Source organism: Astatotilapia calliptera, chromosome 14, assembly GCF_900246225.1.
Source record: "Astatotilapia calliptera chromosome 14, fAstCal1.2, whole genome shotgun sequence".
NCBI classification, from domain to species: domain Eukaryota; kingdom Metazoa; phylum Chordata; class Actinopteri; order Cichliformes; family Cichlidae; genus Astatotilapia; species Astatotilapia calliptera.
The window spans coordinates 20,639,720-20,665,402 of record NC_039315.1 but is presented as its reverse complement, the minus strand read 5'-3'; the positions used below and the strand labels follow the sequence as shown (position 1 = coordinate 20,665,402).

The following is a 25,683-nucleotide window of genomic DNA, read 5'->3' as shown; positions in this document are numbered from 1 at the left end:
ATACGTCTTTGCAACCAGTTTCACCTGGTGACTGCTAGCAACCACTCGCCAACCAGTAGGAGAATAACAATTTTTTCTTAGCAATCATGAGTTTGCCCGGGGGGGTCATTGAACAATCTGTAGCACTGTGTTGTTTGGATCCCGGTAAAGACGGTAAAGTGTTTGATCTCAAACTAAAAGAATGAGCTGCAAAAACCTGAAGAGTCATGTTCTCTGTGCTGATTATAATGCATTAAAATATAAATTATATCAATCTGAAGCAAGTCAAAGTAGAGAAACATTGTATATAAGAAGTTTAAAGGTCTCTTAACTGTCCCCCCCCCCCCCCCCTTTTTTTTTTTTTAATTTTCTGACTTGGGAAGAAGCTATAATTCGACTAAAAGTATTCAAACAAATTAGTTGCAAATGTTTGCCAGTTGTGCTCTTAAACATAAGATTCAGGTTTGGAATAGTGCCTGGAGAATCCATTGGTCTCTGCTTCCAGCACACGTCTCAGTTCATCTGACCACACACACACACACACACACACACACACACACACACACACACACACACACACACACACACACACACACACACACACACACACACTCGACCTCACCAGTGTGAGTAAGTCTGTCTGGAACTGTTAGACACAGAGAGGAGGTCTGGGAATGCTGAAGGTGGGGGAGTTCAGAGGAAGAAGAGGTAGAAAGTTGCAACTTCAGGGCAATATGGACCGCATGCTATGGGGAGGAATGCATGTGTCTTTGTAGGAGAGTGAAAAAGCAAATGAAAAGAAGAGAGGAGGGGGAGGAGGAAAGAAGCAATGAGGGAGGGATCTCAGCTAAAGCTGCAGCGTGGCTGTGTCTGAATGAAAGGACCTCTCACTCTCACTTTCTTCTGCTGTCTGTCTGTACCTATGGCTTCTGCAACCGAGCACGTCCAGACCAAACACAGAGCAGAGACTCTCCGAGTGACTTCAAGCTAGAAGTAAATATTTTTCAGAAACTGTGGCTGAGGGTGCAGCATTTTCGATTGCTTTTCGTAAGGTTAGTCCCTCTTTCTAAGAAGATTAGTACTTTTGTTTATTTGCTTTTAGTGCACCAACAAACTTATTTTTGAGAATAAGTTGCAATGTGATTGATGGTCAGTTTCAGTGACGGGAACCTTATCTCTTTCAGGAGCTTCTGCTGTGACGTGCAGGTGTTTATGCAGATATGACTGAGTAAACTCTTCTCATCACAGAAATTTGGGACATTGCTTGGACAGACCTTCAGGACTGCTCTGCAGTTCTCCTGAATAAAATAATTCACTGGATCTTGGATCAGATTTACTATATTTTACCTCATTTTTGTCTCACACATCTTGAGGTTAGCCTACCATGTGAGTGTGTTGTGTGAGTTAGATTTAACTGGAGTTATCCTGAGTATTTTGTAGGTTTCTGGCCAGCTAGCAGGCAGCTGTGATGGAGGGTCACTTCATACACACATTCACACCTCTAGACATAAGCTCACTGATGGCTGCCTGAATCTGCAGAGACAAGCACACCAAATGAAAACATCAAACATTCCACTTTAACTTTCAGTTTCATATTTGCGCTTTATAGACGTGATGTAACCTGTACACTCATTTCCTTTTCTTACCTTTTCTAAACTCAAATACCACATTCACACTGACTTCATTTACTACAATATTGGGTCAAGAGACAAACTATCCAGAACTGAGAGAGCGTATACTTACAGCACGATGATACAGACCTGCAATTTGGTCCCCAGATGCATCTTGCAGCACACATCCCCTCACCACCTTCTCCCCATCCTGCTGTTGCTCCTCCGTACCTGGTGGGGGAGCTGTCACCCTCAGTGTTTGGATTACAAGCCTCCATTTGAGCCCAGGCAGCCATTGGCCTTCTGCAAGGAGTATTCCAAGTTTGGGTGCTGTGATGTGGAAAAAGATGAGGAGATATCGGGCAGGTTTTACAACATTATGGAAAACTTTGACCATTCAGGTTATGCAGCCTGTGGCAAATACGTACGCAGCATCCTCTGCCAGGTAAGAGAAACGTTTATTCTAATTTGATTTGATCTCTTTGATTTGATGAGTATAGGTACAAATATTCAAATCAGACTGTGTTACACATGTTCAGTTTAGAATTCAAACTCATGTTTTCCACTGTGTGTATAATAACTAGATTTTATTATGCTATTTTATTTTATTTATTATTTTATTTTAATATGCTGTCCTCTAATCTAGCATCACAATTGTGACTTTTTACATTTAAATTAAAGCAGATTCCCCTCTGGTTTGTTTTAGCAGGTAATAAATTCTACTACATATTTCCAACAGGAAGATATAAGTGTGTTTAGTCATGTGTAAGAAGCTCATCATAAAGGAGAACCAACAAAATATTTTAACAGTTTAATGAATACATGATGCTTTTAGACAGCAGTTACTCATACCAAAAGCCAAACCGATGTGTAAATTGAACATGGTGAATATAAAGCCCAAAGGATCATCCAGTGGAAATAAACCCTCCAAAATCAAGAACAGGCTGCCTTTTGCTAAGAGAGTTGAAGATGAATGATTGCGATGGGTTTTCTTTCCCTCTGTCACCAGAGCACCTGCTCATGGGGGTCATAAGATTGGTGAGGTTTTCTCTGTTTAATTTGTATTATTGTAGGGTCTGATGCAACCCATGGAGTGGTGTGTATCAGACATCTGGCCTGATTTAAATGTTCATATAACGCTACGGTGGATTTTTCAAAAAATATGTTAGTAATTCCTTTACTGTACCGCATAACCGTTCAGTTTATTGTTGCTAACTTTTCTTCTTGATGAAATGACAGTACACATGGGTGTTGAATGAAAACATAGATATCCAAAAATTTCTGCCACAACTTCACCAACTAAGGTGCATGGAGTGGGACACCTGTTGAATAAAAACAAAAAACGCGCCATTGGTTGGACTTCTTACCTGATACATGATGTTCAGGCTTGTAAAAATTGTGGATTCTTCCAGTGAATCCTGCTATTTGATGTAGACACAAAATGTCTGGGTCCATGGAGGTGATGTTGCATGGTCATCTGTTCACAAACATGTACTAAACAAATCACAGATTAGTTGTCATCATTTTTTTTTAAAGCCAAGAAAGTTGAAATGGACTGATTGACTGGAAATCTGATAATTTGCAGTCTTCTTGGTCCTGACTGGTGACCTGTTGGCTAGCCTCACGTGCATTCAAATGTGAGCTGGTCCTTTTCATGCAGCCACCTGCTAGCATTTGGCTGTGGCCATTTGCGAGTTCTACTGTGAGTAGGGAAAACACAAAACTGGCAAAGTAAATTGGGACAGAATCGGCAAATGTTCTTAGCAAGAGACCTAATCAGACACTTAAATCACCCTCACCAGCTGAACATGAACATTTTAAAGAAGCCAATAAAGGTGACGGCGCTATGGCTAAAGTTAACGTGTTTAGATCCAGCCAGGTAGCAGCCTTGGTATGAAAAAGAGGTCAAAGAAAAACAGTCTGTGTCATCTTATCTGGTAAAGTTACAAGTAAGCGTGAACTATGTGCCAGAAAACATTAGTTTCTCAGATGAGGCACAGACATAAGCATAAGACAGCCAGTCTCCAGAGTTTGAACCAGAACAACTGTATGAAATTGCAGAACAATTTAACAGCACATTCACTTTTCCAGTAATCTCACAAAAATATGCATTAAGGTTTTAACTACGCCATCAGAAGACTTGGCAATATTTGAATGAAGTGCCTGTGCCAACATTAGGTGTGGAGGGGAACAACTGAATTTCACTTAATGACAGCAGAGAGACCATAAGGCAGAGGTAGAAAAATGAACCAGCAATCCCTAGGTGAACATAATATTTTTTTTTCTTTAACTTATATTGTTTTAAAAAGCATTGACTCATACAATTTTGGCATGAAAAAAAAACTTTCCAAATGCATTATTGTGTTATTCTTGCAATGCAGTTTAATAAAAAATAAGATAAAAATAAGATATGAAATACTTTCCTTATCCCATATTTAGGAAATTCATTTTTTTAATAATAGTTAATGATGATGATGATACTACTAATAATAAAGTGAACATGGCAAAACAGAACATAAAATAAAATAAATACTCAACTTTTAGTCTCTGTTAATAGTTTTGGATATTTTTTATTCTAACGAGTTTTTCTATTTTAGTGTGAATGTGTTTTAGTTTCCTTTTTCAGCTCTTTAATCTTAAACAGATCCCAGTGCTGAAATCCAGCCCCTCCCTTCCTGGAATAACCCTTGAAGCCACTCCCACTCACTGATGACATAATTAGGCCCTGACTTTGCAGCTCAGACGCTTACTACGTGCAGATCCAGAGCACAAATTAAATGATAGGTGCAGCACAAATTTGGTCATGGCCGTATAACTGAGATAAAAGCTTCACTATGCAGAAGCCAAAATAATCGGGTGGGTAGCTTTACCATAAATAACACTTTAATTTTTGATGTCAACAAGGAAACAATGAAAACTAACAAACTTGGCGGCTTCCCGGCAGTTTCATACATCATACGTTATGTAAAGATGGTGACGAATCGTCCAAAAATATAGACTTATGTTATTGTGGTAATTATAGCCTGATGTGGTTCTTACCAAGCAGTGCAGGCTGGATCTCGAGTAAAATTGCAGAGCTGCGACTCACGCACCATTTACAACTGCTGGATATAGGTGGAGCTCAGACGAAATATACATTCAAAAAGTTTAGCATGATACACATGTGCTGTGTAGACTGCAACAAAAAGCCTTTAAAGAAACTCTCATTTACATGAGCGCTTTATATGAAAAGTTATGTTAAAAATAAAGAATGCATTTTTGGTTCCATTTGAGGTATGTTGATGCTTTTGTGTACTTTTTAAACCTTTTTCAATGATGATGGTCCGCTCTGTGGTTTTTCGGCTCCCAAGTTCATAATTTGAGGTGAAAGAGGCCCGGGAGGCGGTCAGGTTACCCCGCTGCCAGGGTACTTAACCAGGGCAAAAGCCATACACTGAAGCCGTCTGTTCCAGCTGCAGAACGGAAGCTTCCTAGCACTGATATCAATCACAGCGTGAAGAGAGGGACAGGCAGACACATATTAAAGAGAGAGACAGAGTGGGAAATGAGTGTGTGTGTGTGAGTCAGGGAGACGGGAGGAAGACTGTCATTGTTCTTTGCTTACTTGACCAAACAAACAACCATTTCCTCCTCAGGCCAGGGGTCCAGGATATATCAGGTTGCTGCAAAAGAGGAGCAGAGAGAAAAAGGATGAAGAAAAGCACAGGAATAAGAAGAGATGAATAAAATCAGTGAAGATAATGTCAGGCATAAAGAAAAGAGAAAAACAAATGAATTAACGATAATAAAAACAGACATAGAGATAATTTCAAGGGCATTCTGTTGCCCTTGAAAAGAGTGTGCATTTGTGTGTTATAGTTGTGCTCTGCTTTCACGTGGCTTTCTCGATGGGTTTTCATTTATTTTGTCATCAAATAAACCATTAGCAGCACCCTCAGTTCAACAAGACCCATAAAGGGGCTGTTTGAGGATAAAAAACATTTAGTGAGCACTGCACCAAGCAGCAGAAGTCCAGATTAGTTGTTTCCCTCTTGCATTTTTAATAAGCAAGCTTTTAGTACGGTAGCAATGTGTCTGGCTGTGTACAACGTCTCTTTATGTCTGTCTCCACGTTGGTTGAGTGTGGAGTAAGTGCATATGAGAGCATGAGGGTGGGAATGGATGTTTGTATCTGTGTGTGCCTGTATGTCTGTGTCTATATGTCAGGTTGGGTGTCAGGCGCCACCTCTCTGGGGACATCTCAGGCCCTCCAAGGTTTGGAGGCCTATCTCCCCCCACCACCACTTCCCCTGCCAGTGGCGGACCCCCTCAGACATCGGTGCGTTGGTGGTTCTTTGTGTCCGGGGATGGGCGTCCAGGTACACACCGGCTCACTCCTTGGCGGCCGCTTATCGGGGCCTGGAGCCTGGGGCTCGCTCGGGCCACTTCGGAGGTGGGGTGCCCCCGGCCTCTCGGCCTGGGGCTCGGTCACTCAGGCGCAGCTGGCTGCCGGCGGTGCTCACGGGCACATCACTGCAACTCCCCCTGGCTTCTGCTCCGCGGCTGCTGAGTGAGCCCTCATCTGGGACTCTCCTCAGCTCTTTCTGGGACAGTGGCGCAGCTGCCCCTCTGTTGGTCTTCCTTGGTCTCTTGTGTTCTGGGGGCCTCTGGATGTCTGGAGTTTTGATCTCCTCCACACCTGCTTCACGCCCTGGAGGACGGGGCTGTGGCCCCCCCACACCCTCTAGCAGATTATTACATGAAGGAACCTTTTAAAAAAACAAAAAACAAGCGCGTCCATGCTCACAGGTGTACACACGGGTGATCACACCCACAAACTACACCCTTTTTGGCTCCTACCTCAAAGCACACTGTGTTCTGTTGATCTTATGTGCTGCACAATAATGTTTAACATTTAGTATTTACTGTCATATTCCCATATATCATTGTGATGTTGTTTATTCTATTACTCTTGTTCTCTTCTGCTTGCTTTCTTTTTTCTTTCTCAGCAGGTGATCCAGGTGATTGATATATGCATTTTTTTTTTCTCTGCCCGTTCTGTTGGTTTTTGTCTTTTGCCCTTCTCCCCCGTCCCTCTTCTCAGCTGTTTCTCTTTCCCTCTTTCTTTCTCCCCTTCTTTCCCCCAGTCAAGTCTGTCCCGTATTCAGTAAGTGAAAATAAAATAAACAATAAAAGGTGAATCAAATGGACCATTACGGCAAGGCTGGGATGGTCAGTTTGGTAAAGTAAATCCGTTGGGCATCTTTCTTTGCCTTTAGACAACAATTCTGATGGCAAAAGAGCCAAACGGGACAGGCCAAAAAAAAAAAAGAAAAAAAAAAGCAATGTGTCTGGCTGTTTCACACTGCTCTCTCAGTTTAAAAACTCAGCCTGTGTCATTTCCTCAGACAGGGTCACACATTTACCTCTCATCTGTTTACCATGACTCTTTTTTGTCTCTCAGCTACAATAAAACACCAGCGTGTGGAGCAGTCAGTGGAGAATCTGGAGCATGTGAGATGACAGGAATAAAATCTGAGTCTATTCTGAATTTGACGGCGTAAACACCAAATTATAGCAGCTTGAAGTGGTCGCGTTGTTAGAAACAGCTGCTTGTAGCTGCATGCCTTATTTCTACCCTATCATAGTGGAACCAAAATAGGACAATGGCTGGGATTTCAGCATGACTTGGTCAAACAAAAGATCATGTGCAGTATTTGCAGTTTGCTCTGCCTTTTTGCCAACACATGTCTCTCATTTTCAAGCAAAGAAAACGTCTTCATAACCTTATACCTTCATAACCTTATTGAACTTATACATTTTTCCTTGAACGTAGCATCTGCCCCACATGCCTGTTTACTGCTTTCATCAGCAGTTCCAGCATCTCAGACTGAACACAGCTTTTGTTTGGCCCAGTAGAGAGAAATCTCTTTCAGAGAACACTCTGATCTTTTCCACAGTAGTACTATCAAGATGTTCAACAAGAGTCTGCGTTGACTGTTTTTGCCAAACTCCCCACCTCCCCGTTCTCTGTGATTTATAAAAGTCAGTGTTTCAGTTAACACTTGGATGGAACAGCAGTTTAAGCCATCTGTGCCCTAAAAGACAAAGACAGACACAGAAATGTAAAGTTTGCTGGACTACTGTATGATCAGCAACTGTGATGAAACATTTTATGTGATACAGTAAAAAAACAGACAAAACAGTGTCCAAAAAGTATTGATAGTAATCGATTTGTCACACCTTTATATTTAAACATATCCATTTTAGTGTGGGCTACAGCTTGAGTCATGTTACCTACTGACACTGTGAGTTTGTCCATATGTGTGTAATTGTGGTCTAAATACTTAAAAAAAATCTGCTCACAGGAATATACACCAAACACAAAAGACGGCCTTGTAGTCTTACAGGTGGTAATTAGGATAAAAATCAAGGTCAAGTTTTAAGTTCTGGTCACAGCTGGTCAAGGTCTGGCTGACTATACTTGTAATAAAGCAGTAATAAATATCTACATACCCAAATGCTTATATTTGCCCGATTGCCAAATTGTAAATATGACGAAACAGTTATTACCCACAATACACTGTTCAAACTCTGGCGTCATCTTCCTGGTCAAAACTGTTTTTTGTACCACTGGAAAAATTGAACTAGAGACAGTTGGTTGTTGGTACTGTTTCTACATAGAACAGAGATTAGATAGAGGTTTGCATATAGAAACAAAAATCAAACAATTATATTAAAATAAATAAATTTAAAATCTTTACATTTTGCCCCAGACTGCACTGAGTTACAGGATCTTTTCTTTCTTTTAACAACTCTGGAGTAAAGTGCTCTGCTGGTACAAATAATTAAATACGTTACTGCTCATCCATTTCTACCTGATGTACTTTGTCTTACCAAATAAAGGCAAGCGCAACAGATTTATATAACAAAAAACAAAAAAACAAATGGCAGGTGTTTATATTATTTTCCAGTATGTAGATTCACTAGTTAACAGGACATCACCCATTTATTTCCCTTGTTACTGCTTTGATCTTTTTCTCATAATGAGGCTTTTCCTACATGTACCCAGACTGTTAAAAAAAAATCTGAATGCTGAAGGTAAGAGTTTTACAGCTGTTGTACTTGGTGTACTTGGCGAACAGCTGTTGCATCACTGCATTCAGTGTCAGCATCAAATGCAATTGTTTGAGTGCAAAGTTAAAGAAAGGAGCCAGAAAGCCTGTGATTGTGAGGTCAAGAAACCACTGAAGGTTTTTTTTTTTTGCGAATATCTGCTTTTGCTTCATTCTAATCAAGGAAGAGATTGCAAAAAGAAATCCTTCAACACAAACGTTTCTCTCACTAGAAAGTCAAGCAAAGACGTCCAGGCAACTTCTGTGACATTGGTCCATCGTTTGGGGACTATTTTTCAACCAGGGCTCAATGAAGACAACAAAAACTTAAAAAATCTTTTAGATAAAAACACATAAGTACATGTTTTCATTTACCAATGTCCTTACAAAAATGTTACAGCAAATAATTACCAGAAGAGGCATTGTGATGACAGGATTAAAAACAACACGTTTTGTCCACGTTGACGTTATTCAGTGACATAATTTTTAAAGTGCTTTTGAAACTAAATCCACCACTTACATAATCACTGTAATAATCTCCATATATAAAAACAGCTGAGATTAAGCGTCAGACTGTGAAACAACACAAAAATATCCCATATCTGCTGTTCTGATCTGTGCTAAATGAGCTAAATCTTTTGCAACGTTATTTATGTTTATTTATTTAAATATTTACTTTTGTTTAAATACCAAAACAGTTATTTGGAAAACTTTACTGATGTCAGAAATAATTCACTGCAAAGTGAAAATAGGTTTATGAGCCCTTACAAGAAACAACACCAAATTTAATCTAAACACTCGTGATCTACCAAACCAATCTTATGCTGGTTTGTTGTTTGGGATTTGTTTACTGGATCAGTTTGGTTTTTCTGGCAAATGAAAGCGCACCAGTTTGCATGATGATGGTTTGGGTGCCATGGCTCTTTGTGCCTAAGGCACACCATTCTGGGTGTGGACAGTGTGGTTGTGACTTAATAACTGAGTGGACCTTCCTGGGATCCATTTATACCAGGCCGCACTCAGACAGGCTGCATATATCTCAGGCTTGCCCAGTCAAAATGAGGCCCAGAGGCTGTGGAAGAACAAATACACAAATCCATTTAAGTGATTCATTACTGAATCTCATACATTTCTGTAACTCTACCTTTGATATTAGCTCAAAAAAGTTTTACATTTTTAAATCATATGTAATGAAACGGTATCTGTTGTCCTTTGAAGGAGTGTTCTCCATATGCTGCCCACCTGTATGATGCCGAGGACGCTGACACACCCATGAGGGCGCTACCTGGACTCTGTGGGGATTACTGCTCTGACTACTGGCGGCAGTGCCGGTACACGCTCAGCCTCCTGCTTGAGGACGTAGGGAACTCACAGCAGTTTGCAAACCTGACTGCCACAATTGAAGAAGATCACAGAAGGTTTTGTGAATTTCTGGTGTTGAAGGACAAAGAGTATTGCTATCCTAGTGTCTTGACAAATGCAGGTATGAGTTACATGTTGTATGAAGAGGTTAAAAAAATGCATCTCGGTGTAACTAGCCCAGAAAAAGGTCTAGAGTATACAGCCTTGATAGCTCTGAAGCTGTTATTAAACACATCAATCTGTGAGCTAAATGTCAGCGTCAGTATCAAAATGATGCTCCACATCAGCAAACCAGCTAGCATGCTTAAAGTGAAATGTTTAAAATCATTAGTACGAATGTTAATGATGGATGCAAACAGTCTGAACTGCATGCATGAATTTGAAAATATCCGTGTCTGCACTGTCTCACCAAGAAAATCCCTGCAATGAAAGAAAGTGTGGGTGGAAGAGCTCTTCATATTGATTTGTAACTGCCTGAACAGAAGCTGAAAGTACAGTGCATTGCTGTAAAATAATTACAGTTTTAATTTGGTGCAAATCTCTGCAAGTTTGATTGCAACTCAGTTTGCACATGTGATTAGACACATGCCAATCTACTCTCCCGTGTCTTTTTTCCCCCACCCTAAGAGTTAAATGCTAACCTGGGATTGCTAAATGAAGATCCCGAAGGATGTTTGGAGCTGTGCTTACAGGAAGTTGCCAATGGACTCCGTAACCCTGTGGCCATGATCCATGCAGATGATGGAACTCATCGCTTTTTTGTTGCGGAGCAGCTGGGTTATGTGTGGGTGTACTTGGCGAACGGCTCTAGGATCGATCGACCTTTCCTCAACCTGACTAAAGCCGTCCTCACATCCCCGTGGGCTGGAGACGAGAGGGGATTCCTCTGCATAGCCTTACACCCTAGGTCTTTTTTCCAATCAAAATACACATTTAAATAGCAACATTTAGTTTTCAAAGGAAAAATTCATTGTGCCAAAATGTGAAATGCAGCATTTCCATTGAGCTTCTGTTTCGTTCACAGGTTCACCACTGTCAGAAAAGCCTACGTGTACTACTCTGTGTCTGTTAAGAAGGAGGAACGAATACGAATCAGCGAGTTCACAGTATCAGCACATGATGATAATCAACTAGACCATTCTTCTGAGAGGTGCTGTATTTAGTAGGTCCTTGCATGGTCTTAAATGACACAAATACATTCATCATCTTCTCATCTCTCCTGCTGTAGAACCATCCTGGAGGTGGTGGAGCCAGCATCCAATCATAATGGAGGACAGCTTCTTTTCGGTCACGATGGGTATCTGTACATCTTCATAGGTGACGGTGGCCGTGCTGGAGATCCCTTTGGAAAGTTTGGCAATTCACAAAACAAGTCAGTACTGTTTAACTAATGTGTTTGCATGTTTGGATGCATGCATAGACCCACAATGTTGATTTCACATTTTGTGTTAAAGAAGATGTGAAATCTCAAATAACACGCAAATATAATAGACATAGTTGTGATTGTGAAGAATGCTCATCTTTATAATCTTCACGAGGCCTCATGACGTTGTCAAGATGTTGACTTGATAAACAAAATACCAAAGTCGAGTCGGAGCAGGTAAAGCGTCAGAGAGTCCTGCCAAAAATGGGTTCCAGATAGTTAAATTCCTCTCAAATCAAATCTAATTAAAAGGATCACATTTATGAGGAACGTTTCTGCATTGAACAGAGGGCATTATAAATGATAGTTTTGCAAAGACTATAATTCAAAACAATTTCTTCAAAGTGACGAGTGAAAACTTTGTTTGCACGTGTCATAAACAATCATTCATGATAACTGCCAGGTTCTGTGCTGTGCCAGTTTATGGAGATTTCAGTCTTTAATTTACAAAACACTTCAAATAGGCATTCCTCCTCTATGGTTTATCATTATACTGAGAGCTGCATTGATTGAAGTTTATTATTTTTGAATTTTTAGCACAGAAAATTAAAGATAAAGCCAAAAAACCTTTGGTTGCAAGTCACAAAGTTCAGCCAATAGAAAAGAGCATCAGGGAGTTCAAATATTGCTCCTCATGTTTTGTAAATCAATACTTCATCCTGTGAAATGCACCAATAATGTCACATTTAATAGGTAGGTTTGCATTTTAGGGCTGACAAAAATAGCCATCTATCTTTAATGTTTGTATCAAGAAAGCAAGTAAACTTCCTCCAAAACTGGGACTTCATTTAGAGCTGTTAGCACATTTTCTCCAGAGATGGACAATTTAGCCGTTTGTCTCTTCCTGAGGCTGTTTTTGACAAGCCGTAGTAGCTCTTCTGGGAATGCAGCCTGCCAAGTCTAATATTGACATGACACACTACACACATCATGGACCACCACACACTGGAATGTGGAGGGGAGAGAGAAAGTGAGCGAGAGTGAGTGCAGGGTGGTAAACACTGGAAAAAGTGGACACTGGAAAAAGGCCATAAAGGCCATTAATAATATTTGTTTTAAATTATTCTTTATACAGAAATTACACCCATTTGTGAAGGTAGTTCCTCTTTTCCTTACATTTCTAAGCAGATGAAGCAACAAGGGAGAGAAAGGTAGGGAGAAGGAAAGAAACAGCTCATGCTAAACTATCCCACATTGATGGTCAGTGTTATGACAGCCAGTGGATTCAGATCACTACTGTCCATTGTTCATGTGACTGCTGATAGACGTAGCAGGATGGATTTTGAAGTGTCCAGAGCTATACTCTCTACTCAGATTCATTCAAACAGAACTGCAAAACAGATCTGACCATGCTTTTCTGGCGTTAAATAAACACTTACGGTTGAACCATTCAGTCACCACAGTCTTTATGATACTCTGAGTCATTCTTCCTTTTTTGTCTGGTCGTTACGTTTAATAGGTCAACACTTCTCGGCAAGGTGCTGCGTGTTGACGTTGACTTCAACGATAACAGTGCCCCGTACAGCATTCCCTCAGACAACCCATTTCTGGGCGAGAAGGAGGCACGGCCGGGTAAATGAATTTCCTGTTTGTGTGGAAGACTGTGATCATGTCTGGTGACTTTGAAGATGCTGAATGGCACACTTATTAATGCTAATCTAGCTTAGCTTTTCTCTCATAATATTGGACTGCGGTGGGACTGTGTTTTTCTTTCTGTGCAAAGCTGGAAAATGACTGTTCGTGTCAGAAGTGCGTCCTCACAGAGGATGTCATTTTTGTTTGTGTTTTCCATCCACGTATTTCTTTCTTTGTTTCCCTGCAGAGGTTTATGCCTATGGAGTTCGCAACATGTGGCGTTGCTCCATTGACCGCGGTGACCCCGTTACCACTGAAGGCAGAGGCAGGATGCTTTGTGGTGACGTGGGCCAGAACAAATACGAAGAGGTAGACCTCATTGTTAAAGGTATGATAATTGTAGTTTGAAGGATGATTTTCTTTTTCTAATATGTTGATTTCCAATTTTTCCAGCATCAAACCGTTTGAATACATATAAATTGTAGAACTTTTTTGCTGAGTAATTTTACTGTGTCAACTCTTATTTTTAAGGAGGAAATTACGGCTGGAGAGCCAAAGAAGGATTCAGCTGCTACGATCGTAAACTCTGTCAAAACTCATCCCTCGGTGAGTCTACAGTCTGGGTTACTGAAAGTCCATAAATACAAGTATATTTTAACCAAATTATTTAATATTTATACAGATATTTAATTTGTAAATTAAATTGTTACAGCACACTCTTTGTTCTCTGTAAAAGCCTCCTTAGAATAGAATAAAAAAACTGTTGTCAACTCAAAAGAGATTTTAAATAACGGAACTTCATTGTCCTTTAATTTCACGAGCTCAGGTTTCTTACAGGGTACAGTATATTTCCTGTTTGTTACAATGATGTAGCAGTGACACTGAATAATAAACGAGGTCTGATCTTTGTTTATGTGTTTGCAGACGATGTCTTGCCAATCTTTGCCTATCCACACAAGCTGGGCAAGTCTGTGACAGGAGGATACATCTACAGAGGCTGTCAGATGCCCAACCTTAACGGACTCTACATCTTTGGGGATTTCATGAGCGGGTGTGTGTTTGTAAAATTAAAATTTCAAATGAAAACACTCGTAGCCTTTTTTGTTTTTGTGGATTTCTACCTAATCAGTGTCCAGTCAGTGTGCTGTTGAACTGCTCTGCACAGGGTTGATTTAATAATTTACAGTAAAAATGCATTGATGTGAAGCTTTTGGACTACAGCTCTTGCTATGCGTAAACATTATATGTATCTCTGTTTGTGTTTAGGCGTCTGATGTCTCTTAGGGAGAACGTTACCACAGGTGAATGGCAGTACAATGAAATCTGCATGGGAAGAGACCAGACCTGCAGATTCCCCAAACTTATCAACAGTTACTATAAATACATCATCTCTTTTGCTGAAGATGAAGCAGGTAATAACTGTGTGGGTCGGTGTGTTGATGTATTGCTACCAGACACTGCATCACTTATTTAATTAGGTACATTTATAATGGAACGATAAACTTGAGCCCCAATCACACACACCTAGAAACAGTCCATGAATCCCCTGGCAGCTGCCAGTTGCTTGTGGAAAATGTGTATTCTCAGACTGGTTGGGGTTGCTAGAGGTTGCTGACAGCTGGTGAAATAGGTTGCAAAGAGATGTAGGGTACTGCACTGAAACCCTCCTTGTGACACCTGCAGCCAACACTATTAAAAAGGTGTAACTTTTTTTCTGTTTCCAGTTTGTGTTGCACATTTCACAGTTTTACTACTGCTCAGTGAGTAATTGACGAATGTTTGCAGACAAGTAAGTTTCTTGCATGAGAACTACAGGCAGTTTTGTCTCTTAGTAACCAAAACAATCAAAGATGTTTTTGGTGTAGCGCCCTCTTTAGGACTGATTTCACATAGCAAGAGCAAACACTCAACATCTAGTCCGGAAATACAATTTATTTTTCTACATGTCTTTGGTTTCCAGAGGATTTCCTACTGGTTTCCTGGTCTGTGTGGCTTAATGTGAAAAGAAATAATTATTTCTAACTAGTACACATGTAGTGTGAAGTACCAAAGTGGATATTTTTACTGGTGTTATTGTTAATGAAATTAGATTACTACTAAACTGCATGATTTCTAAGTTAGGAAATGTTTAGGTTTGTGTTGGTCTTAAAAAATTGTATTTCTCTTCTTTCCTGATAATTTCAGGAAGCAAATTGGAGACGAATGATTAAAGCAAAGTTTAAAATATTTTTCCCCAGAGTAGTGTTTTGGTCTCTCTCTTTCTCCCCCATTTTGCTATTTTTGTACCTCTTTTATTTCTGTCTCCCATCTGTTGTCATCATAAATATTTCCCTCTGTTCCTGTTGTTTAAATTTTTTTCTTTTTTTATCTCCTTCTTTTCTTGCTCACTGCTTCCTATTTTTTTAATCTCCCCGTTTGTCTTTTTATGTTCTGCCGTCTCTGCCTGCTGCTCTCTTTCTCCATTTCGTCTGTGAATTTTTCCAGGTGAGCTGTATTTCTTAGCCACAGGAGTCCCGAGTGCGACAGCAAGAGGTGGCGTTATCTACAAGATAGTGGACCCTTCCAGGTAACTTGCCAATGCATCACTTTACTTCATCAGCAGTTAAGTGCTCATTAAACTACATGGATGTGTGATGTTAAGGTGTGAGAGTGTGAACCCAATAATTATATATGATGGAGGTTTTAAGAGTTGGAATGCTGCTAATAAAATACAGTGCAGCAACATGTTAAAATGTTAAAAGAAGTGCTCAGAGCACAATCATCTTCCATCCCTCTCTAGCCAATCCAGGCAAAAAGAAAGAAATAAGAAAAACAGATTTTTTAAATCTTATTTATTTAATCTATCTTCATTGACTGTATCTCTGCACTAATACACACTACAATTAAAGTGGAAGCTGCTAAACACCATTAAAAACAAAACATAAAAAAAAATAAATGAAAAGATACATATGTGCTTATAGTACCCAATATTGCATGTCTACTAATCTTTTCTGTCTTGGAAACAGGAGAGCACCACCAGGAAAGTGTAGCATCAAGCCTTCACCTGTTAAGATAAAAGGAAAACTAATTCATTTCCACCCAAAAGAAGGTAAAAGAAAGTCTTAAAGTGGTGTTTTTTTCTCGAATTTCCTTGCCCTGCTTCAACCTTTAATAATAATAATAATAATGGATTGGATTTATATAGCGCTTTTCAAGGCACTTTACAAGTGATTCTTTCTAGAAATTGGTGAGTTACATTTCCAGCAGTAAATAAATGGTTAAAACATGCTATTTAATATGCATGTGGTTTCTTTTGGCTTCTCTTGATGTCTCTTGATTGTTCACTTTAATGGGAGCGTTTAAATTTGATAAATCTACCAAATCAAAGCAGTTTCTTGCATCAGGTATCCAACGGATGGTTTTTAGCACTGCATAATTCTTTTTATTTTATTTTTCTCTTTTTTGCAGAGTATGTAATCAACAAGAAACCAACCACCACAGCTGTTCCTACTACAACGACCACTACAAAACCTACAACAACTAAAAAGAAGACAAGAATAGTAATAAAAAAACCTCCAATGCCAACAAGAAAAAAACCAAAGCCACCGCCAACAACAGCAGCAACAAGAAAAACAACAAGAAAGACAACATTACCAACAACAACACTGGCTCTCAAAACCACAACAAAATCTGCGTCGACCACAACAGTAAAGCCAAGAACTGTCCAGATGGCAGCAACAACTCCTGCCACAACCTCGTCCACTGGTAGGCCTGCTGGTGTACCCGTTTATCAGGCTAGCTCCACTGATTACCCAGTTTCTAGCCAAACCGCTAACCCAACCACTAATTTGACTATTAAGACTAAAAATAAGTCCACGAGACTGGTTCACACCGTGGCACGAGGAGAAGCCAGCAACGCCAAAACTGGTGGTTTCTTCGCCTACATTCTGATTTTGTTTCACATTTTTACATCTTAATTACTAAATTTATGTTTGCTTCTAAGTAAAATCCTTTGCAAATTAGGCTTAAGTGCTAATAATTTAGCTTAGCTTTCTTTTTTTTGGGGGGGGGAATCACACCTTCTTGGAATAAGGTAATTATAAAATCTATGCAGGCTTTCTCATGATCAAAAAGTATCAGCAGTATCTCCTAAAGGTCATGTTAAAATGTTATGATTTAATCATATTTAAATTGGTTTTAAGGTTTATTTATGTTTTTCTTCAACTAAATAATTTGCTATATAGTTTTTGGCCTTTTAACTGGTTTTACACACCGTTTTGAACTGATTAAGAATATTGTGAATATTTATATAGAAATAAATAACACATAAAATGATTTAAAAAGTTTGATAAATATGCCCCTTGGACATTTTCTCTACTTTGTTGAGGCAGATAAGCCATACTGTAACCTAAATGGCAAAAAAAAAAAAAAAAAAAAAAACAGAGTAAAAAAACAAAAGGTGACTTTTCTTAAATCAATATGCATTCAAAAAATAAGTAGCTTTTTAAGAATTCATTTTTGCATCTCACCTGTCTATACAGTTTAGCAAGTCTGTGCACTGGAACATAAACATGGGGAATGGAAAATAATTTGCATAATTTGCAGAGAAAATGCTGTAAAATTATTGTTTATCTTAATTATAACTGAGTTTACTGCCTCACCCTCTTGGCTTAGTTTTAATCACAAGTTTAATTATTCAGACTAAGCCATTTGCATTTGCACAAGCTTTTGCCCGACTCAGGTATCGTGGAATTGACTAAATTGGCTTTGAATCCCAACTTCAGACCTGCTAACATGCTATTCTTTGGCTGGTTCAAGAAGCTAAAGCAGGATAAATGGTGCTTATTTATGCATTAGGTTTTTGCACTGCTTTAATTTAAATCAGGTGTTTTGGCATAATTTATTATGAATAAATTGTTCTGCATCAGCCTCAGTTTGGACATTCATCCTTTTGTGTCTGTGTCTACGTCCTTCCTTTGTGGTTGATACTATTTTTCCTTTGTCAAATAGTACAATGAAAAATTGTCCTAAAGCAGTTTAACATTTTGGGAAATGTGCTTCCAGCTGATAAGGTCAGTGCTGTGTCTTAATTAGTTAGCTTAGCTAGAACATGGACTGCAAAAATATATTACAATATAGCCACCTGCACAGCTAAAGCTAGCATTTTAACAACATGATATCTTATTTAAATACCTACATAAAATACCAAAAAAATGGTGGTTTTACATTTTTTGTCTGAATACAGAAATTTTCTAGATGTATTTACACTTTATTTAAATGATAATAGAAAAAATAGTAGTATAGTAATGAGTAGTAATGAGTAGTATAGCTAGCTAACTTGCTAACTTTGCACATAACCCATTTCCTAGCAGGCTAATTAGTCGCTAAAATATCCTCTTATTTATATGATTTTTCTGCATCTGATTCTTAACAACAAAACAACCTCTGTTTCCCAAAATGTCAAACTTGTTTTATATTAACATTAGTTTCAGCACCTCATAAAACAAATAAAAAGGGTGATTCTGTCTCTTCATCAGGTTATCGCACAACCTCCACGACTGCAGACTCATCTAGGATTGCAAAAACCCCAACCATCACCACACCTTCATCAGGGAGACATGGGAGACCCCTTCAGTACCCCCCTAGCACCACCTCACAATATTTCAAACCACAACTCCTTACCACTCCATCCACAAAATTGCTGAAGCAGCCCCACATGACTTTAATCTCCACACCCTATCCAAAAGCTCCTGACCATAGGATGACCACAGCATGGCCACCGTACTTCAACCAGACGCCCCTTGTACCATCCTACAGGCCCCAGAGACCACTAATCAACACTACGCTGCTTAAAACACAGGAGGAAAAGCTGTGGCTTGGTGAGAAGCTGGAAAGTGCAGGAGAGGGCAACCAAGTGTTTAAGAGGCCGAGAGGACGGGGTAGAGGTCAAGGTTACAAGAAAGCAAGAGGAGGGTGGAGGCTGTGGGTTGGCTCAGTGCGACTTGTAAGCGCCGAAGGTTTGCCAGATCGAGGCAGAGTGGAAATTTTCATCCGTGGCCAGTGGGGTACAGTGTGCGATGACCTTTTCACCATCAAGTCAGGTAGTGTCGTGTGTCGTCAGCTTGGATTCTCGACTGCCCTGGCAGTGATGAAGAGGGCTGTCCTGGGGGAGGCGGACGACAGTGTTAGGATATTCTTGGATGATGTGGAGTGTGAAGGTGGGGAGAGATCACTGCTCGAGTGCAAGAGGTCCAGGGTTGGGAAACATAACTGCTCACATGCGGAAGATGTAGGGGTGATCTGTGGTTAGCAAGGAGTTGGTTAAAAGAAAGGGAAAAGCATTGGGAGAACTGGAAAAACTGGAAAAAATATATGGGACTATCACATACAGACAGTGATTGTATAAATGATTATTAGATCCCACACATTTTTTTAAGGATGACTTTTAATTAATTGCAATTTTCAGAATTTGTATTATCCTGCTTTTGCATTTCTGCATGTTACCTTAAAACTGCTCTATTTGCGTCTTGGAGAGAAGTGGAAAAGAAGAGCATGCATCCAACTTTTCACTGGCTTTGTGTGATCTATATGCAAGTAGCTCCTTCTAAACTCACTCAATCCACAGTTGTAAAGATAATAATCAGTTACAAGTTGAAACAATGATGATTATAGTAAACAGCAACATAGTATCTAAACCATAATTACATAAACACGGTGTTACCGCTCACAAAAGGGACTCTTTCTTAACCCCTTGTGAGTATTGTACTTAAATTAATTTTGGTACTCAGCAGTTAATGGTTTCATAATGTTCATGATGCAAATCAAGCTAAAAACTGGTGGATTGAGTGAGTTTTGGAGGTGCCTTGACATTTAAAGAAAAAAAAAATCCTGCTAGAACACACAAACATTTTTTAAATGCATAATTTTACTAGATTTATTTTCTGAGGCAGATTTTAAATAAATTGCACATGGAAACATGTTGAATGTAGTTTTAAGATGAAAAAATTATCTTTAACCAGGAAATGCTGGACATTCTGCGGATTGAATGTAATGTTTCCAGGTTTACATAAAGAGATGTTAAAGGCACAGGGGGCCTGTGATGTAAATAAAGTTTACTGCAAAGTGATTTTCTTCTAAGTCTCTTATTTGCTGTCAGTGAATTTTATTGAACAGTATCTGATTCTGCTTCAGCAACACTTCTAAGCACTTTGTTGTGTAAAACAATGAGGATTTGTAATATATTAATCTGAAATTTCTGAGACAGTTTACAGAGCATTTGACCCATTTGTCACTGACTTTTCTTGACTTACACGTAGACCTTAAACAGGAAGTAAAAATGTTTGTGATGAAACTGTGGAAACAGTCCTTACTGACCGTAAAGATATTTTCTGTTGCCCCAAATAAACATCCACACATTTTATGGTCAGATGGAATAAACATTGAAGATCTTTTTGTTTCCTGATAGGCCATAATTATCTGTTGTTGCATAAATAATAAGTAATTCCACTTAAACAGAATTTAGCTTTGGGGATGAGGAGGTCCAGCTGTCCAGCCTTCTTATGTGCACGCACATCAACATTTTGACAGAAGGAAAAACTGATGAGTTGATGAGTTACACTCAGTGGGCTGGAATGCACCACATGTCAACATTTTCTTTACATTTCAATTTTATAATTAAATATCACGAAATCTAAGGCTTGGTCTTATTTCCTTCGTCTGACTTCCTTCATTCTCACTCCATATATTTGTGTAATCATTAAAACATGAAAGTCAGCAGAGTGTAAAAGAGGCGTTATTACAAACATTCCCATATTAACAAACAAACAGATGGCTGAATGAACAGAGAGAAGCAGCATTTGGGCAAATTAAGGAGTGAAGTGACGAAGAAGAAAACAGAAGCAGTACACCATCTTGTGTTGCCTCTATGGATGTGGTTTAAACTGAAGGTGACAGAATTCTTCACTATGTAAAACAAAATGTTTTGAGAGTAAAAACCATGATTCCAAACAATATTTTTGAAATCCGGTTAGCCTCACTGTACATTAACCAAATTCATTTGTTTTTCTTGATCTGGATTAAAATGATTTCTACGGTTCCTAGTTGCAGTGTAACACTGTTTTCCTCAGATCTGGAAACAAACATCGACTTTAAATATGAACCCGACATGTTTGTCTTTTGTACTGTTGATACAAGTACATCCATGCTTACATTTTGTTTACATCAAATTCGGAGTTTTCTAGTCTTGTTCCAGAAGTCAAGTCTCTTCAGCCCTCTGTGGTTCAGTTTTGGTGAGTCCATGACAATTGTAACTGACTGGTGTGGCATCGGGTGTGGTGCCGTGCCTGTGGGCTGCTGCATTTCTAGATGTTGTTGGTTATTTGAGTTTCTGTAGCCTTCTTATTACCTCGATGCAGAGTGGGCATTCTCCTATGTTCTCTCACTGGGAAAAGGCATTTTCAACCAGAGACCTGCTGCTCACTGGATATTTTCTGTTTTTCGTACCATTCTCTGTGAACATTAGAGATGGTCATGTAGTAAAATCTCCGTACATCAGCAGTTTCTGAAATAGACCAGCCCCTCTGGCACCCACGACCACAGCCACTTAAATCACCGTTCTTCCCCATGCTGTTGCTCGGTGTGAGCTTCAGCAGATCATCTTTACCACGTCCACATACCTAAATGCAATGAGTTTCTCCCATGTGATTGGCTGATTTGAGATTTGCGTTAATCAGCAGTTCAGCAGGTGTACCTAATAAAGTGGTCAGTGGGTGAAATCACTTGTAGATTTAAGGTGTTACCATTAAAAATAATACAAAAATAGCAAACAAGAAATAATAATAAACTAATCATTTATTAATAACAATAAACTAAATATGAATTACTTTTGAATATTTATAGATTTTTTTTTTTTTACCAGAGTTGTGTAATGTTTACCTGAGAACAATACAACGGATGATTTTTATTATAAAAATGGAATTAGCTCCCTTTTGTTAATAAGTATTTATAAACAGAACACCAGGAAAAAAAGATCATATTTAAATAAAGCTTGCTTTTGCTTCCAGACCACAGGGAGGCAGTCATGTATAATTTTATACGGAGCTGTGAATAATACAGTCCATGTTCCCTTGTTATCTATTTCATTAGCTTGCACTATCACACAACTGTTAAAATTTGTTTTTACTTTCATTTTTTTTCTCAGTAGAGCACTTTTCAATCTATTTCAATCCATCGCCTAATAAACTCACCCAGTCATGCATGGCAGAGGCAAACTCGAGCCATGAATTCCAAGAAACCATCAGAGGCCCTCGGAGCAGAGCGATGACACATTAATTAATTTATCCATATAGCTACTTCACCTTGTCTTCAGTCTGTGCTAGTTTCTCACATCATCACTCACATCTGTCCTCCAAAGACTGTGTGCATCCTGTCCTCTGGACCGTGACAGTGGCACTTTCCGAAAATAAAGGTCCGTCTCTGTAAAGCAAGGCAGAGGTGCCCCTGTTGTGAGAGATTATCTTATGTATCTTTTACAGTGAAGCTACTAGAAGTGGCTATATGGTGATGTTAATGGGAGTGACATTGTACTGTATGCAGGTCTTAAGGTCTAAATTCCAAAGCAGAAGATGAAAGTGGTTGTACCATTAGCAGGCTTACAATTAAAATCCTTATAAGTCTCTCTCTCTTTCTATCCCTCTGCCTTTAGGCTAGCTGGCCCCATCTGCTTGCAATGTCCTATACTGTGTTGACTGAAGTCTCAGGGGAGACATTGTTTCAGACACAGGATTTTTGTCTTATTTACCCAAGCAAGGTGACAGAACACACTTTAGGCAATGGCCTCAGGAAGGAGTCTCTTAGATGTAGGAGAGTCGTAACTATTCACACCAGAGTAGCTCAGCAACCAAGAGACAACCAAGTCATGCTCAATACCCCCTTTTCATACTTCCAAGCATAAAAGCATAGACCAGAGTGTCCCCATGATCTCAGAGGTAATACCCAGAGGCCAAAATGAGCTGGTAATGCACTGAGTTTTGCATTTATTATTATATTACATAACATAAATCATCCACTAATTACAAGCAGAGCTGTGGCTCAGACTTCAGCACAAGAGATGTTTTGTTACAGAGCACCATGTAGTCTGAAATATCAACACGAGGGAGAGCTGCAGCTCTTGTGCAGTTCATCATCGCTTGTCTGCTGCTGACCCAGATTAACAGGAGAGGGGAACCACATGTGCACCTGTGTAAAAAATAATGAATAAATAAAAAAAATGCACACAGTGGTCAGATGGACACATGCGTATAACATTTTCAAGCATGCATTTGCACAACGTGCTTTTCAGAGTTAAGATGACAGCAACGCCTCTGCTGTCTTGAAATTAGCTCTATGTTGCGTCAGTGTGCTCAGTCAAGCCGTGTGCACAGAGGATCACCTGTTTATAACTTTGACTTTAGCTCATGAGTTCATGAGACGGAAAAGCTAAAGTCTAAAGAAGATAATTAAGAAGGACACTGGATTAAAAAGCTCAGAGATAGGAAAAGCAATAAATGATACAGAGTGACGATAATCTTTGCCAGCAGCCGATTTAACTGTGACATTAATTATCTCTAATGGATCTATGTTTTATTAAGACGATAGATATTCTTCAACAGGATTAGACCGAAAAGGAACGGATAGAGCATCCTATCGATCTACAGTAAATCACTCCAGCAGGAATAAAGCTCGTGGTGTAAATATCACTGCAGAGAAAACCCTCCCAGACAACAAAAGCAACAAAATATGGTTGTTTTCTCCGTTTAATGTGATTACCTACGCTTTTCTTAGCAATAATATATGTTTTTATACACTTTTAAGTTCCATTACATTAAAAAAGATATTAAAATAACTGAGAGAATAGGAAGGCAAAGCAGGAAAGGACTGAACTGGAAACACTGAATTAAGTTGCCTGAGGTTTCACAAGGGGGCTGTAAAGATACACTGCATAGAAACACGCAAGCGTGCACATAATGCCCACATCAGCGCAGACACACACACACACACACACACACACACACACATACATCCTCCGGTGTCTTTTGTTCCTAATTTAGATCTCTTGCTCCCTCCGACTGTCTCTTTATTACTGTTTTAATCACTCATTGCCTGTCTCTTCTCTTGCACTTCCTTTGAGTTCTACTTTTCTAAAGGCAAGTTTGGCTTTTTTTTTTTTTTGGACAGAGCTGGAAAATCAAACTCAAATGAAAAAAAGTGAGGATCAGGATAACGATGGCTTTTACCTGGGAATGAGCTAAGAGATTCAGATATCTGTGTGTGTGTGTCTGACGGTTGCTTGATGTCAACTTAGGAGCATTTTTCTCTCATTATGTTTTTCTTGCCTCTGTCTGTTTGGTTTGGTGTTTGATTTGAGTTACCACATCTCTTCAAGTATTTAGTGGGATTAACCACCCTGTTAGCTCTGCTCCTTAATGCATATATTTTTTAACGCGGTTCCTTATTGTTGCCCGGCAAATAGGAACCGGTGAACAGGGCCTACTTTAAATAATCTTGGTGTCAACTGCAGCATTGTTGACACCACTCTGTCACATTGTGTGCAATAGGATATTTATACCTACTTCTTGAGTTTGAACAGCATAGCTTACAAAAAATCCTACAAGTGTGTTGCTTCCTTTATCTTTTGCTTTTTAATCATTACATTTAATTTGATCACAGTCAAAGTCAAACTCATCCCCATATTGTAATCCAACTCTCAGACATAAGCATCTAAACTACTCATCTGTGGTTTGATGCTCATCTGTATCCTGCTCATTTCTACCCTTAGACATCCAAATAGTATGTATGTTTGTATGTATGTTTAATGCATTATTCTCCACACATATCTCCATTTAAATGTGCCGAATTTGCGAGAATGGGACCAGATGTTTCGCTCTGTTGATCAACCACATTTAAGGTGTGGTTAAACAGTCCATTAAAGAGGGATTGCAGTAATTTGGAACAATCAATCATCTATGACTTTTTAATTTTTACACACCTGCAGTTATGGACAAGACTAAGCGATGGAACAAGAAATGTGATACGAGAAATATCTTACATGACAAGAGATACAGAAACTGGTTTAAGATTTACTTGGTAAGACAGGGGGTAAATTGTGGACTTCTGTTGAGCAAAACTTTGTACAGGTGGTACAGCAGGTGACATTGTTGCCTCACAGCAAGACTTTCCATTTAAAGTTGAAGTTTTTTTTGTGTTTAGGGTCTTACTCCTTATCCTATTTCCCAACTTCAATTTGTCCTTTCTGTGTAAATATTTTCACGTCCTTCTCTTTGTCTTTGTTTGTTATGCTTCCTGTCCGCTCCAGTGATTTCTCTAGCTAACCTTAAGCTCTTTGTGTCAGTTTAGGTTTTGGTTTTGAGTTTCCTTTTTAAACCTTTGCCTTTCATTTGGAACTAAAATGTGACATTTTGATTCAACACTCTTTGAGACCTGTTGCCACAGATTTTCAGTCCTAAATTTCAAGGACCTGACTATCAGATACTGTTCATTGGCTGTTCATTTTTTTTGTCCTCCAATCATCCAGTTCCCTCAGATTTTTTAGGAAACACCTCACACCCTACCGAGATACACCAATGTTTTGGTGAAATATAATCTCTCAGCTGATTATATTTCT

At 39.2% G+C, this 25,683-nt stretch overlaps 1 protein-coding gene across 2 annotated transcripts; it reads left to right on the top strand.

Moving 5' to 3' along the window:
- Positions 1-797: 797 nt before the first annotated feature.
- LOC113036548 (HHIP-like protein 1) lies at positions 798-20,148 on the top strand. Of its 2 annotated transcripts, none has more exons than XM_026192964.1 (15): positions 798-972; positions 1,164-2,034; positions 9,902-10,166; positions 10,673-10,952; positions 11,070-11,195; positions 11,274-11,417; positions 12,928-13,040; positions 13,291-13,431; positions 13,575-13,649; positions 13,968-14,094; positions 14,310-14,455; positions 15,528-15,609; positions 16,049-16,131; positions 16,491-16,787; positions 18,560-20,148. In XM_026192964.1, exons 2-15 carry the CDS (start codon positions 1,729-1,731, stop codon positions 19,330-19,332), a joined length of 2,958 nt encoding a protein of 985 aa, XP_026048749.1. In that variant the 5' UTR covers positions 798-972; positions 1,164-1,728; the 3' UTR covers positions 19,333-20,148. The 2 variants fall into 2 exon arrangements, with proteins under 2 accessions (XP_026048749.1, XP_026048748.1); XM_026192963.1 differs by having other exon boundaries at positions 798-1,031.
- The last annotated feature ends 5,535 nt before the right edge of the window (positions 20,149-25,683 follow it).

Bases quoted from the DNA above. Each gene is read 5' to 3' on its own strand.
- LOC113036548 (XM_026192964.1), top strand. From the start codon at position 1,729: ATGATACAGACCTGCAATTTGGTCCCCAGATGCATCTTGCAGCACACA. The intron at 15,610-16,048 runs GTAACTTGCCAA...TCTTGGAAACAG, and splicing joins AAGATAGTGGACCCTTCCAG to GAGAGCACCACCAGGAAAGT. The intron at 16,132-16,490 runs GTAAAAGAAAGT...TCTTTTTTGCAG, and splicing joins TCATTTCCACCCAAAAGAAG to AGTATGTAATCAACAAGAAA.